Source organism: Rhipicephalus microplus, chromosome 3 (assembly GCF_043290135.1).
Source record: "Rhipicephalus microplus isolate Deutch F79 chromosome 3, USDA_Rmic, whole genome shotgun sequence".
Classification (NCBI taxonomy): domain Eukaryota; kingdom Metazoa; phylum Arthropoda; class Arachnida; order Ixodida; family Ixodidae; genus Rhipicephalus; species Rhipicephalus microplus.
In genome coordinates this window covers 217,866,894-217,881,977 of record NC_134702.1, presented here as the reverse complement: position 1 = coordinate 217,881,977, position 15,084 = coordinate 217,866,894, and the positions used below count along the sequence as shown (strand labels likewise).

General features: G+C 47.6%; 1 protein-coding gene across 3 annotated transcripts in view; it reads right to left on the bottom strand.

Moving 5' to 3' along the window:
• LOC142803498 (neprilysin-1-like) overlaps positions 1-15,084 on the bottom strand; it is a 140,311-nt gene that overhangs the window by 22,876 nt on the left and 102,351 nt on the right. For all 3 annotated transcript variants that reach the window (XM_075888618.1, XM_075888619.1, XM_075888620.1), the window contains one exon: positions 1,098-1,295. In XM_075888618.1, coding sequence (XP_075744733.1) covers positions 1,098-1,295 — 198 coding nt within the window. The remainder of the gene's footprint in view (positions 1-1,097; positions 1,296-15,084) is intronic.

Below are 15,084 nucleotides of genomic sequence, written 5' to 3'. Positions count from 1 at the left end.
TAAGCTCCTGGGTGCGTCTACACACAGTTTATAAACTATCTAGCAATAAGGTAGCGTTTTTCAGAACTTCAAGATTGTACACCCTTGGTGCCGCTTGTGCGGTGTATAAAAATCTCGCGCTCAAGAAAATGAACTTTTATTGGTAGTTTTCGCTTTGTGTGTCACCTTGTATTTTTTTACCCTATGTCTTCCGTATGACGGAAGGGTCGCGCAATGCTCATCGTAGTAACTCTGTGGTGTACAATGAAAGTACTACCGCAATATCTGAATTCTAAGCAATGGGTGACATTTATGGCTGCCAGTACTGTATATTGAATGTCAGGAATAGCAAATACTTTTATGTGAAGTAAGCAAATATTTCTCATGCCTTTTTTGCGATATCGTAGAAGAAATTACAGGCTTTCTCTGGTGCCACTAACTGTAAGTCATCTTGCAACACATTCACCTACCAACACCAGGAAGCGAGCAAGAAGGAGGAAATTCACCACAGTGCTCCGTTCTTTCTTCACGTACTCTTCGCTGTGGTGGTGTAGTGGCTACCGAGTTGGCCTGCTGACTCGAATGTCGTGGGTTCAATCCCATTCACAGCGGTCGCACTTGGACGTAGGCAAAACGCTTGGAGGCCCGCGTACTATGATATGTCAGGGCACTCTAAAGAACGCCAGATGGTGGATATTTCCGGAGTTTTTCACTATCGCATCTCTCGTAATCATGTAATGGTTTTGCGGCATTACAAGAACATATAATATTATTCCACCACCTATCTTGGAGCCCCGAGAAAAACAAACGTAGCGAACGGTTTAAAAAGAAAAACTATATGAGGTTGTCGTTTCACACCCGAGTCTCCAGAGCTAGATGCGGGAAATCAAGAGCTGTTGTAATGCAACGTAAAGATTCCTAGGCTGCCCTTCGGTCAGGAACGTGTATGGTGATAACCTTACTCACTAAACTCTAACCAGAGAGCCCGCATTGAGCAACTTATGGGGCAGTTTTTGAGCCGCCATTATGCTAGAAAAAGCCACCTCGCCCCTCACTCTACCTGTGCACTGATTTATGTATGTGCTGAATGAGGGGTGCGCTTAAGTATGGATACTTACTGTACACTGATTCGACGAACTCGGGTTCTAATCGCCGTCCGGCACTTCCCACGTAGGCAACCATGGCCATCATCTTCTTCACAACAGCTTCTTGAAAGTCACTGCTGAGCCAAGTGGAAGAAAGCATGGCTTTTACGAAGGAATCACGGATTTCTTGCACTATGTCCTTCGCCTCTTGTACCATGGACGGTAGAATCTCTGTAGAGAAAAAGGTCACGCAAGCACATGATTTAGTAGAACCTTAACTTAAATATGAAGTGACACAGCGTTATCAGGCATGCTACGCGCTTGCAACAATTGGACGCATGATTGCTACCCCTCGCAGCCTAAGTGGAAGATACATATCTGCTACCTGAAACGTACTAGTATCTCTCATAAAAACTTTTCCACCCGTCAACAAAAGGTTCAAGCGGTCATCACTAGCCTCAGCTCCAATGGCCTTCAAGTAGACCAAAATAACCGTTTTTTTTGGCGCACGAAAGCGGCTTCTTCTGGGCCCTTTGTTCGACCAATTTAGTGCACTTCCGCATCCCACTATGCTTCTTGCTGTTTCTGCGTTCTCAAAACTGACAAGTAAATGCGCTTACATGATTCAGGGCCTTTGATTTTATAATAAAGGTTTCAGTCGCAGCTTCCTCACTCTTATAAGGCCTTTGACTGACCACCACAGTGGCCGCTATTTGTTAGCGAGGTCACCACAAGTGGCGAAGCATCCACCAAACTACGCTGTATTCTTACGTCACCTCCAATATAATGCGAAGTTTTGATCTGCTCCCCTCAAAAGATAAAAATTGAGAGTGAAATTTCTTTTCCCAGGAAATTTCAGAGCGCCCCAAAAGAGATTCACAAGGACACTGGCGGTGTTGGTTTCAGGGCTCTGCTTATCCAGTTTACGCTGGGAGCACAGGAGGAGAAGCGGTGGGTGAGGGGGGGGGGGGAGAAGGAAAGCGGCTGCTCCAACGAAAACAATATTGCCACTGGGAAGGCATTTTTGCCCGTCATATTTTTAAGCCAAGCAAATGAGGACATATAATAATAAATCATGTTGTACTGACTTAACAGTTCTTCGTTAAAGAGTATGACATAACTGAGACGAGGTTATTTATTTTAATATTATTTTTAAAGTAGCAGGTTTAAAAACTTTATTCCCAAACTATTTTTATACTCTTTTTTGGCAAACAAAAAGAAAAGGCTTTTTGACATATTTCACAGCGTTGTAAAGTTTTTATCTGACGTAAAACGCGTCAAGACGCATCAATGTTAGCACAAGTTTCCGATTTGCGTCGAGGTGGCAAGTATATCGCTTTCTTTACTATTTCATTCCAACGCAAAAAAAATCAAGCCCCGTCGCGGTGGTCTAGTGGCTAAGGTACTCAGCTGTTCACCCGCAGGTCGCGGGATCAAATCCCGGCTGCAGCGGCTGCATTCCCGATGGAGGCGGAAATGTTGTAGGCCCATGTGCTCAGATTTGGGTACACGTTAAAGAACCCCATGTGGTTGAAAATTTCGGAGTTTTCTACTACAGCGTCTTTCATAATCATATGGTGGTTTCGGGACGCTAAGCCCCACATATCAATCAGTCAATCAATCAAGCAAAAAATTATTGATATATTGTCGCGAGCAAAAACAAGATCTGCAGCCAGGAGTTCACCCGAACCGGAGCAACCAAAACGTTCTCTTCTTCTTCGTAGCCCAAAACGGGTATGAGCCACAGCGGCTCGTTCATCAATGGTGGCATTACCCCCTCTCCCAAGAAGCATCGTCCCGATGCTGTACATGAAGGCAAAAAAAATGAGATGAAAATTACCATGTAAGCAAAATGAATGGCGTAAGGCGGAATAACATAGGTGGTTGTGGAGTCAAGAGTTAAATGAGAAATAAGAAAAATAGGAAAGAATGTAAGGGAGAGACGAATAAAGTCAGTCACTCACTGGTGACTCACAGCGCGAAATGTATGGTTTCAGCCGTGAAACATGAACAACTTCAGTTCGCGGGGTGAAACGGGAACGTCTCGAAGTGCGTTTTGGGAGAACCTCGTATGTGACGTCGCTGAGACGTCGTACGACCTTGTAAGGGCCGAAGTAGCGGCGAAGAAGCTTTTCTGAACGGCCACGTTGTCGGATAGGGGTCCACACCCAGACTTCATCACCGGGCTTGAAAATAACTTCACGGTGACGAAGATTGTAGCGGCGTGCGTCTGCGCTTTGGCGATGTTGAATACGGTGACGAGCAATTTGACGGGCCTCTTCTACACACTGCGCGAATTTGGCGGCATCGGTGCGGTATATTCCTAAGTTGTCGGGCAGGAGCATGGCGTCGAGCATCGTCGTGACCTCGCGACCGTGGACTAAGCGAAAAGGTGTGAAACCGGTACTTTAGTGAACAGCAGTATTATACGCAAAAGTTACGTAGGGAAGAATGGCGTCCCAGTTCTTGTGATTGATGTTCACATACATAGACAGCATGTCTGCATTGTCTTATTGAGTCGTTCAGTCAGCCCGTTTGCTTGCGGGTGGTAAGCCGTTGTTTTGCGATGTTCCGTGCCACTTAATCGCAAGACTTCCTGCACCATCTCTGCGGTGAAAGCTGTCCCACGATCAGTTATGACGACAGCTGGAGCACCGTGACGTAAGACGATGCTGTTCACGAAAAATTGGGCGACATCTGCTGCCGTTGCTTTTGGAAGCGCCTTCGTTTCACAGTAGCGTATTAAGTAGTCGGTAGCGACCACAATCCACCGGTTTCCAGACGAAGACGTGAGAAATGACCCCAGCAAGTCCATGCCAATCTGATGAAAGGGCGCCTTTGGTGGGTCTATTGGTTGCAGTAGTCCCGCTGGTCGTAAAGGTGGAACCTTACGTCGCTGACAGTCGCGACATGTGCGAACGTAATGCTTCACAGTCTTTGCGAGACGTGACCAGTAGTAGGAGCGTTGAATTCGTTGCAGCGTGCGCGTATAGCCGAGGTGTCCGGACGATGACTCATCATGACACGCACGTAAAATGTCACCACGAAGCGTAGTTGGCGCAACAAGCAGATACATAGCTTGTGTAGGATGAAAGTTCTTGTAAAGCACTCCATCGCGGAAACAAAAGGAGGATAGCGAGCGTGCAAAGCTTCGAGGAGGGTGGGAATTCCGTCCTTCCAGGTAGTCAATGAGCGGAATGAGCTCCGAGTCGTGACGCTGTTTCTCAGCTAAGCGGGTTGCTGATACGGCAGAAAGAAAAGTGTCGTCGTCTTCAAGGTCAGTGTTGGCATTTTCGACCGGTGCACGTGAGAGACAGTCGGCGTCGGTGTGTTTTCGCCCAGATTTGTGGACGATGGTGACATCGAAATCTAGTAGCCGAAGGCTCCATCGTGCTAGACAACCTGAGGGATCTTTGAGATTTGCGAGCCAACAAAGGGAATGGTGGTCGCTAACTACCCTGAAAGGGCGGCCATACAAGTATGGGCGGAACTTTGTTATGGCCCAGACAACAGCGAGGCATTCCTTCTCGGTTGCAGAATAGTTTTTCTCCGCTGGGGATAACGTTCTGCTCGCATAAGCGATCACGCGCTCTACGCCATTATGCCACTGAACTAATACCGCTCCTCGTCCAACGTTGCTGGCGTCAGTGTGTAATTTTGTATCAGCGCTTTCGTCAAAATGACCCAGTACAGGCGGAGCCTGGAGGAGGTTTCCGAGGGTGTCGAACAAATGACACTGATCGGGACCCCAAACAAACGAGACACCGTCTTTTGTAAGCTTGTTGAGGGGTTCAACAATCTTCGAAAAGTTTTTGACAAAGCGCCTATAATACGCACAGAGCCCCAGAAATCGGCGTAGGTCGCGCTTATTTGTGGGCACGGGAAAGGCGGCAACAGCACGGGTTTTCTCCGGATCTGGGCAGATGCCGGCATGGCTCACAACGTGACCAAGGAACTTCAGTTCTTCATATCCAAAATGACATTTCTCGGGTTTCAGGGAAAGCCCCGCTGTTCTGATTGCCTGAAGTACTGCATGAAGGCGTTGGACGTGTTGTTCAAACGTGTCTGTATAGACCACGACGTCATCAAGGTAAACAAGACATGATTGCCATTTGAGCCCTGTGAGAACCGTATCCATCATTCTTTGGAAAGTAGCTAGCGCTGAGCATAGACCGAAAGGCAACACTTTAAACTCGTACAGGCCGTAGGGAGTAATAAACGCCGTCTTTTCGCGGTCGCGCTCATCCCCTGCGATTTGGCAGTAGCCGCTACGTAAATTCATGGAAGAAAAATATTTAGCGTTGCGTATACGGTCCAACGAGTCATCTATCCGGGGTAGAGGATAAACGTCCTTTTTGGTGACCTTGTTCAGTTTACGGTAATCAACGCAAAAATGCAACGTACCGTCCTTCTTCTTTACTAGCACAACTGGCGAAGTCCAGGGACTGGTTGATGGCTGGATGACGTCGTCCTGAAGCATCTGCTGGACTTGGTCACGTATAGCGTCTTGCTCTTTTTGCGACACCCTATAGGCGTGTTGTCGGATGGGTCTCTCGGTGGGTTCCGTGACGATACGGTGCTGAGCAAGTGGTGTCTGTTTAACCTTTGACGTAGTGGCAAAGCAGTCTTGAAATGAGCCGAGTAAACGCAAAAGGCTTTCTCGTTAAGACGAAGGTAGTCTCTCGTTTACGTCGAGAGTGCTCGCGAACGCCTCGTCAGAGTGGCCATTCGATGAAAATAAAGCTAACGTTGGCGAACCATCGGCGTCGGCAAGTTCTTCACAATATGCAATGGCAGTGTGTTGCGTTAGGTGGCGATATTCGTCGCTGAAGTTCGTGACCAGCAGGTGAACATGCCTATTGCTAGGCTGAATGATTCCTCGGGCAACACAGATTTGTCGTGAAATAAGAAGAGACAAATTAGCCTCTGCGATTACCGCGTCAGACATGTCCTGTCCCAATTCTACTTCAACAAAGAGGCTGCTTCGAGGTGGGAGAGTGAGAGAATCGTCGGTAACACGAAGTGCTCTTTTCCGAAATTGTGTACTGTCAGTTGCAGCGCAAAAAGGATCCTCGAACGACACAAGTAATCCACGGAGGTCGATGACGGCGCCGTATTCACGAAGAAAGTCCATTCCTAGAATGACTGGCCGAGAGCACACGCGCAATACGAGGAAAGATCCTGCAAATGTCGATGTACGTATACGAATGCGTGCCACGCACATACCGGTAGGCATCACCAGATGTCCCCCTGCCGTGCGCAACTGGGGTCCTTGCCATGGTGCGGTAACCTTCCTCAGTTCAGATGCCAGTGCGGCGCTCATTACGGAATAGTCGGCGCCGGTGTCGACGAGGGCGTTGACAGCATGATTGTCGACGAAGGCGGCGATTTCGGCAGAAACGATCTTTCTGCTGTCAGAGAACACTGCAAAACCGGAAGGGTCCTCGTCTGGTCGTTGCGTCGAATGAGGGTCTTTTACATTTCGCCGGGCCGCGACTTCACCCCCAGAAGTCGCCGTTCCTAGTTTCCCCTGCGGGGACTTGGTGACCGGCTCCTGAAAGGAGCGGAAGACGATGAGGGCAAACTGGGTGACGTAGACTGGCGAGGCGACGGTGATCTCGGCTGGTGGTGCTGAACAGTCGAAGGTGTTCGCTGGCCCGTGAGATAGGCCTCAATTTCGCGGGGGCGCTCACCGTAGCGCGGGCATCGAGAATCAGGATGGAAGCCGCGGAGACCTAGTTGCCGGTATTGACAGTTCCTGTATACGTGACCCGCTTCGCCGCAGTGATAGCAGAGCGGACGGTTATCCGAGGTGCGCCACGTGCTTGCCTTGCTACCACTTTGTCTTGAGGTAGACTGCCGATAGGTGGGTGTGCTCGGGAACCTTGAGCCGTGAGGCGGGCTCGAAGCAGTGGCGTGGAATGACTGCATAGCCTGGTACCTGGGCCGCACAGCAGGATCTGTAGCCGGTGGCGCAGGGGATCGCAATGCCGCTGCCTATGTCAGGACTGGCGCCTCGGGATTCGGTGGTGTGATTGGGGTCAGGGGTGTGACGGCCTGCCGGACTTCTTGTCTCATTACATCCGCGAGGGCAGACACAGGTTGATGGGATCCCACCGCCTGAAGCTGTCGCAGTTCGTCCCGAACAATACTTCGAATGAAGTCTGCGAGGGCCTGTCTCTCGCTGTCAGAGCCGATAGAGCATGCGGTGGCCGGGATCTGGCGTTCGTATTGTGATGACCGCTGCTGCAGCGTACGTTCCATTGTGTTCGCCTCACTGATGAACTGGGCGACTGTCGTTGGTGGATTGCGCACGAGCCCAGCGAAAAGCTGTTCTTTTACTCCGCGCATCAAATGCCTCACCTTCTTTTCCTCGGGCATGGCAGGGTCCGCGCGCTTGAAGAGCCGAAGCATGTCCTCGACAAACATGGATACACGTTCGTTCGGCCGTTGGTTTCTGCTGGATATGGCTTGTTCGGCCCTCTCCTTCCTCTCGGTGTTTCGAAAGGCGTCACGGAGCTGACGGCTAAAGTCTTGCCAGGTCGCAAAGGAGGCCTCGTGGTTCTCGTACCACGTCTTCGCAGAATCCTCCAAGTAAAAGTACACTCGGCGCCGCTTGCGAACATCGTCCCATTCGTTGTTGCAGGCAACCCGATCAAAGTGGTCGAGCCAGTCATCAACATCCTCCATGGAAAGGCTTTGGTGTCTGTGGCGCATGAAAAACATGGGCGAGAAGAGAACCATGGGCATCGCTGGTTTGGACCGCCTGGCTTGTCATCGGAGTTGCCATCTTTCTGAGTGTCGATGTCAAGGGACCAAATTCAGGAGGTAACCCACGCAGGCGGCGGCTGCTTCTTGCTCTGGGAGATGTAGCTGTCTCCACGATGGCCGACACAGCCGAAGTACACGTACCCAGCACTTCCACCAGTAATGTCGCGAGCAAAAACAAGATCTGCAGCCAGGAGTTCACCCGAACCGGAGCAAAAAAAAACGTTCTCTTCTTCTTCGTAGCCCAAAACGGGTATGAGCCACAGCGGCTCGTTCATCAATGGTGGCAATATAGCTCACAGTAACGTGTACTGAGCGTAGAATGAAATATTTGTAACCAAACATGTAAAATTGGGTGAAATCTCACAGTCATATTCGAGAATATTGCGGTGTGCTACAACAGGACACCCGCGCCACCGCTTTCAAACATGTTTAAGGGGTGCTGCGAGTGTTTCTCGGAAATGATGTTATCGGTTCCGTCAACATTCATTGTGGCCACATAACATAAATAAAACCCAGGTAAAACGTAAATATAGGCCGGGAAAGCATGTTCGACCTCTCATAGAATCACACTGCCATTAAGACGTCTCGAAGCTTTTCAGCATCGCATGCATGCGACTGGCTCTGGACAATTTTAGCTAACCCCGGTCGTTCGAAGGAGCTTCCATCGAAGTACTGCCGCTCGTACCGTGTGGTCTACCAAGCCTCGTAGTGATCTACGCCGTCAAGCCGCTTGTGCTTTTTTACAATATAGTGTTTTACGAGATCCATAAACTTGGTACTCATGCAACAATGTTGTACGAGTAATAAGCTCCTGAAATCTTGCAAGTGTATAGCTGCTTTGTTGGCAAGCTTCTGTTGTTCGCGCCTTATCCGGCGGTGGCGGCCGGCGTATACACCAGCGTTGCCAGTGTGTACACTTCTGCTGTCCCTGTTTAAAGTCACCGCTCTGGTCCCATCTCCTGTGATTTCAACAATGCTCACTAGATGGCACGACCCCCCCCCCCCCCCCAAAGTGTCGATTTTCGCTGGCCCGCGCGCTCGCCTACCAGCGGCGAATTCCAGCGGCACGCGACGAGTTCCCTACGTTGAATGATACGCACGGGTACCGATGTTCTCTCAACCTTTCTAGTCTGCCTGCTCTCAAATTCATTGAAGAATGCCTGATAGCTCCATTTGTACCATTTATTAGCGTTGGGCACTTGACTCACGGCAGCGGCCAGTACGGCATAAAGGGCCAGGTGATTAAAGTTCCCATTAATGTGGCCACCACTGTGCGGTGCCGGCCGTGGCATGCGCCCAACAACGCTGCCTTTGACGCGCACTTCCTGCGCCGGCTCGTTAACAAAGCTTCCTACAAAAATGGCCTCGCCAAGTAACTCCACCTGCAAGCTCTTCTAACATCATTCGATTTGTGAATATGGCGCGATGTTTTCTTAGTTGGACCTGTACCATTTCCGCAAATCTTATGATTGTGTAAAAAAGTGTCTAAGGTCAGCTTCGCTTGCTCAGGAGTTCTATTCCTAGAAACGTAATGGTGGTAAAAAAGGTTAAGTGAGCAAAACTAGTTTTCAGTACAAAGCTTACGAACAATGATATGCAGTAATAAAGCAGCTTCCCAATGTAAATTACAAACGACCGAATGTAAGCAACTGCTGCATTTGAAAGCTTCATTCAAGTAGCTTGGCTCTTTTATTAGGCCCCGCCGCGGTGGCCTAGTGGCTAAGATACTCGGCTGCTGACCCGCAGGTTACGGGCTCGAATCCCGGCTGCGGCGGCTGCATTTCCGATGGAGGCGGAAATGTTGCAGGCCAGTGTGCTCAGATTTGGGAGTACGTTAAAGAACCTCAGCTGGTCGAAATTCCCGGAGCCCTCCACTACAGCGTCTCTCATAATAATATGGTGGTTTTGGGACGTTAAACCCCAAATATCAGTCAAATCAATCACCTCTCTTATTAGCATGTACGTACTCACGTACGATATATGTGACCCTTATGGGCGCACCACATATGGTACTCTTGTATTCATTTTACGAAAGAGCTGGTGAAGGCAAACAAAGTTTTCCTTGACCCCACTCATGGCAATGTCATAAAGCACCAAACGTACCGAGAAGGCCATTCATCTTCAGCTGTCGATTATGTTGAGCAGAGGTTTACAAAGAAGTCAGCTTCTGATGTGCTGGTGCTTCCTCACTGTCTTATTGTGTCCAAGCAGAGCAAGCCTCGACAGCTCGCTTTTGACAGTTACAATGCCCGCATACGCTTCGCTTCATTTACAATCAACGATAACTTCAGCTTAGGTTGCTACAAAGCCGAAGCTATAGCAAATATACGGAAACAGTTCTGCCATTCATTCCCCATCGCGATGTCTCCCGATGCGAAAAGTAATTCCACGTGATGTCGCTTTGTCAACGCGTTGGTGGGTCAGCGGAAGTCCATGCAGTGAAAAATTAACTTCGGGGCGAGCTCTCAAAACGGCGCTTCTACAAGTTGAATTAATGTTTTCGGCAGCCACCGTAGTTGTAACAAAATATAATGATAGTGAAAATTATTCAAGGAAAAGGGAAAGGGGACTTCAGAGCTTCCATAGTAGGGGCCCTACGCCCAGTGCTTCACTGGCCTTAGCCGCACGTCAGACTCGATCCAGGAAAGCGTCCTGCACTCCCGGGTCTGAGCTGGTGAGCTGGGGCTCCCACTGCCCCATACTATGTTTTAAGGGTTAGCCGAGAGAATTGGCTAAGTCGAATTCACAATGTAGTGCAACAAACGACAGGATGGACACAAAGAACTGCACACCACAATGGCTTCTAACAACCTAAATGAAAAAGTGTTGAAGACACACATAGTAGTTCTTCCAGCGAGTTTGGCGCGAGGGATACATCGCACCGGCTGGAGGGGGTGCAAGGCAAAGACTACAAATAAACAACGTGATCGAAACAATACACGTTCTGAAGCAAACAGGAGAACGGACGTCTGACTAACTCAATTATTATCTTATTTGTTGGTAAAAACCAGCCCTAGCACCAAAACGCTTCCAAAAGTTCGTGTGTATTTCGATCTTTACTCCTAACCAGGATCTTGACATCATAAAACCTTGGGGAATGTGCACAGGCTTTGAAATGGGCAAAAACATGCGCAATCATGTCTTTGTTCAAATTATTCGCGTGCCTCTTTATTCTGTCATTGACACGTCGACCAGCTTACCGTACGCAGAACTTGCACCATAACAGGAAGATTTAATACACAATCCCTGTGGCGCAACGCGCATACGGCTTAACAATTTAAACTTAATTGGCAGCCTTTCAAAACGCTACTCTTGGGGCACTATTGAGGTAGCCTATTGAGAGCAGAAAGAAGAATGGTACACTATACCTACTGGACACCTTTTTATAATTGTGGCTTAGTTTGTGCACATAAAGCATAACTTCACGTTTATAGCAACTCAGCTCACCAGCCCTAGCACCAATCACTGAAGTACCCAGTTTAATCATCTGTTAGAGCATTTCAGCCAAAGACATCAAGTCATAACGAGGGTAGCCGGTTTTGGATAGCTTATACAGCAGTTTTTCAAAGCTGGGCTCCTAATTTTATTTCATTAGAGTTGTCAGTGGCGCTTGTGGTGCGCCATTCCGTGTGTCCGTTTTTTCGTTTGTTGCACTGCATTATGAGTTTATTCCGGCACCAACTAGCCCAGGAACAAGTCCTTCTGCAGAACATTGGTTAAGTTTTTCGGCGTATATCAATCACAACGCCACATACACATAAACACGGCCGAGTCAAGCGTTGGATGTATTGCGTGTAACTTCATTTAGTGCGGAAAAACATGCGCATTAGGGGATCTGGGAGGTGTGTCGCATGTTTGACTTTTCAAGCGCTGGTGATCGAGAATCTCTCTAGGTAAAATTGCTATGGTCAACGAAACAGAAGGATTCTCCAATCGGTTACAAAACGACCTAGCCGGCGCACCCGACCTTTTGCTGCCTTCGAGCCCTGCGTGTCGCGGACAGCACTATAACGAGTAACGTGACACCTGCAGTTACCGTTCTGAAACAGCAATGAGTGCGTTACTTAGATACTGAAAAAAGTGAAGGGTTACCTGTAATGTCGTTAACTGCCACGTGTCACCGCCAATACTGCTAATCAACATTGTCGAAGCTTTAGATAGTGCATGTGGATCCATACTAAAACCTTGCTATCACCGTGCCGTGGTTTTCTACCCGTAATTCGTCAACATAACTATTTTTCGTGGGGAAAATAATGTAACAGACAAAAGTGAAACTTCATGAACAAGACATTACACGCAGGGTGCAAACAACTATGAGCGGCCTATACATAGACAAAACAACAAAGATTTTAACACTCCGAGATTCACGGATGACTTGTCATACTGGGCCAACGCAAAAATTATGTTAGGTGTTCTCGAATACAAAAAAGGAAAGATCACGGCTTTTGCTTCGGTTTCTGAAGCAACCATCAAAGAAGCAGAAGAGATTGCTGTTGTGTTAGCTATAAGAGAAGACATGGTGCACTATTCCCCGCTAACTACTATCACAGATATTCAGGCCACATGTAGAAATTATCAGAAATGAAAAAAATGGTGACAAAGCACGCCGGATAATTACGCAGCATATAGGAGTGCTGGACATGAGCTCTACTTGAGACAGTAACTTGCGCCCCAGCTCACGATGATATTACTTGAACCTGCATGCAGATTAGTCGGCTCAAGGTTTTGCTAGTTACTGAGCTGCCGATAGTAACACCGTGGAGTACCCGACACCCATCGATGCCAGTTACGAGGCCATCGTGCAATAATAGAGAGATTTGTGGAAGCTTTGCCCAGCACCAGACAAGAGCATTTCGGCCCTGGATTGTGCGATCTTACGCCGACTCCAAACGATCATATATATAAACATCCACAGATTACATACGTACAACCCCACATCATATATGCCCGTGGAGTGGAGGGAGACCGACGCTCTACCACATGGAATGCACGGCACACACCAAAGAGCAGCAAGAGGATAACCGCAGAGAGAGGTGGGAGGCAATGCTGTGCCACCCTGTCTTTAAAAAATCATCTGAGGCTTGTCAGGAGGGCTGGAATGAGGGTGAGAGCCGGCGGTGCCTTGGAATAGGAGCCCGCCCACGCGGCGATGTCCTGTTTTAGCGGCAACGAAAGTCTTTTGCACAAACGAAACTTTGTTCTTCACGAGAGGCAGAGAACACTCCTCGTGTAGGAAATAAGACGATTCGGCAACATACGCTACGCGCTCGTTCTACCATTGATGGTCAATGTATAATGCTGTATTGATTACTTAAAAGGCTGAATAATACTAGCATTAGAGCTTCCTCCATAATTTCCTTGAATTGAATATGTGTAGCCTTATTCAGGATCCAGTTAACTAAAAGTAAACTATGGTTTTCCTTCAATTGCTGTTTATATAATTTTCTGCATATTACGAAATGATAAAAACATTACAATTTTATTGCCTCATTTCTAGAAACAAAACTACCACTGCAGTAAAAATTCTGGGTGCACGCTTGAGCTAAAATACAAGCAAATAAATACAAAAACGAGCCACAACCGACAGAATTGCTATAAAAAGAAAAAAAATTTTTCGAATTAAAATACAAGCAACTAAGTATTCATCAATCACGCAGTAGTAATAATGATTGAAAGTGCCTTATGTGCCAAAACTAGAATATATTTATGAGGGGAGCAATGGAGGAGGACTACACTGGCATATAATGTCCTGCAACACATGCTTAGCGCGTAGCAGACGTCTCCCATTCTCTGTCGCAGCAGAGAAGGGTGCCGGAAATTTCGAGCACCTGGGTTTATTTTCACGTGAACTTACACCTATTCGCATGCCATGCACCTAAATCTGAACAATCTAGCGTTTTGATGATGATGTGTGGTATTTTATGGCGCAAGAACCATTTGATGGCCAGCGAGCGCCATTTCAGTAGACCAGAGATGTAGCAATGACATGGTGCATGACTGCATAGGGACCTTAAAATTCCTCGCGCTAACGCGCATAAAAACATAAAAGTGTGTATTATCATGACAGGGACCTGGAGTATGTCCAGTGAAAGTGGGTGGCGAAAGGTCCCGATCATTAAACCATGGCGGAGTTTACACCCAGCCAGCTTGCCCACCACTACGTTTCCAGCGATCTCACGGTGCCCTCGCATCTGCAGCGCACCACAACCTGTCGTTTAAGGGCGTAGATTGTGCGGAAAAGAGAGTGAAATGATATCAAGACAGCATTTATAAACGCGGAGCATTTCTCAGTGAACTTCAGTGACTTTTAGGGTATCTATCTATCTATCTATCTATCTATCTATCTATCTATCTATCTATCTATCTATCTATCTAGCCACCTACGACTTTTAGCTCTCCTGGCCGTTTGGATAACGGAATTGATACCAAACTTGGTATGGTATAACATGACTGTATAACGAGCATATTTGAATAGTCATAACATGAAAATGATGCAATGCATGTCATTATGTCATGATTTACATTTCATGGTCCTGCAGGTCTTGCGGCGGTTTCGTTCACATGGCATGTTGCAAAACTGGTATGGTATGGCATAATTGCATGGCGAACACAAGCAACAAACCCTAACATGAAAATTATGACATGCATGTCATGTAACAACATGACTACATGCCACAATCATGATTCACTCGTGGCCGCTTCGCTAGCGTCACATATACCAAATTTGGTATTACAGTACGTAAACGGATGACGAACGTATGTGACTGATGCAAGCATAATAATGAGATTCACTTCATATGACTACATGACTACATTCCAAGCTCATGATGCGCTGGTGGCCAGTTCACTAGCTTGAATTTACATAATTTGGTATTACGAGACGTGAATTGATAACTAAGGTATGAAACTGGTTCGAACATGATAAACATGAGATGCGTGTCATGTAACAACAGGGCTACAAGCTACGCTCATGATGCGCTCGCCGCCGTTTCGCTAGCTTCACATGTACGAAATTCAGTATTACGTGACGCGAACGGACGACATCAGTAAATGACACATCCATACATGATAATCACGACATGCGTGCCAAGTAACAATATGATTACATGCCACACTTATGATGCACTCGCGGCCATTTCGCTAGCTTCACATATGCCAAATTTTTTATTACGTGACGGCAATGGATGAAGAAGGTATGTGACTGGTGCAAATATACTAATCATGAGATGCGTGTCATGTGACAACATGA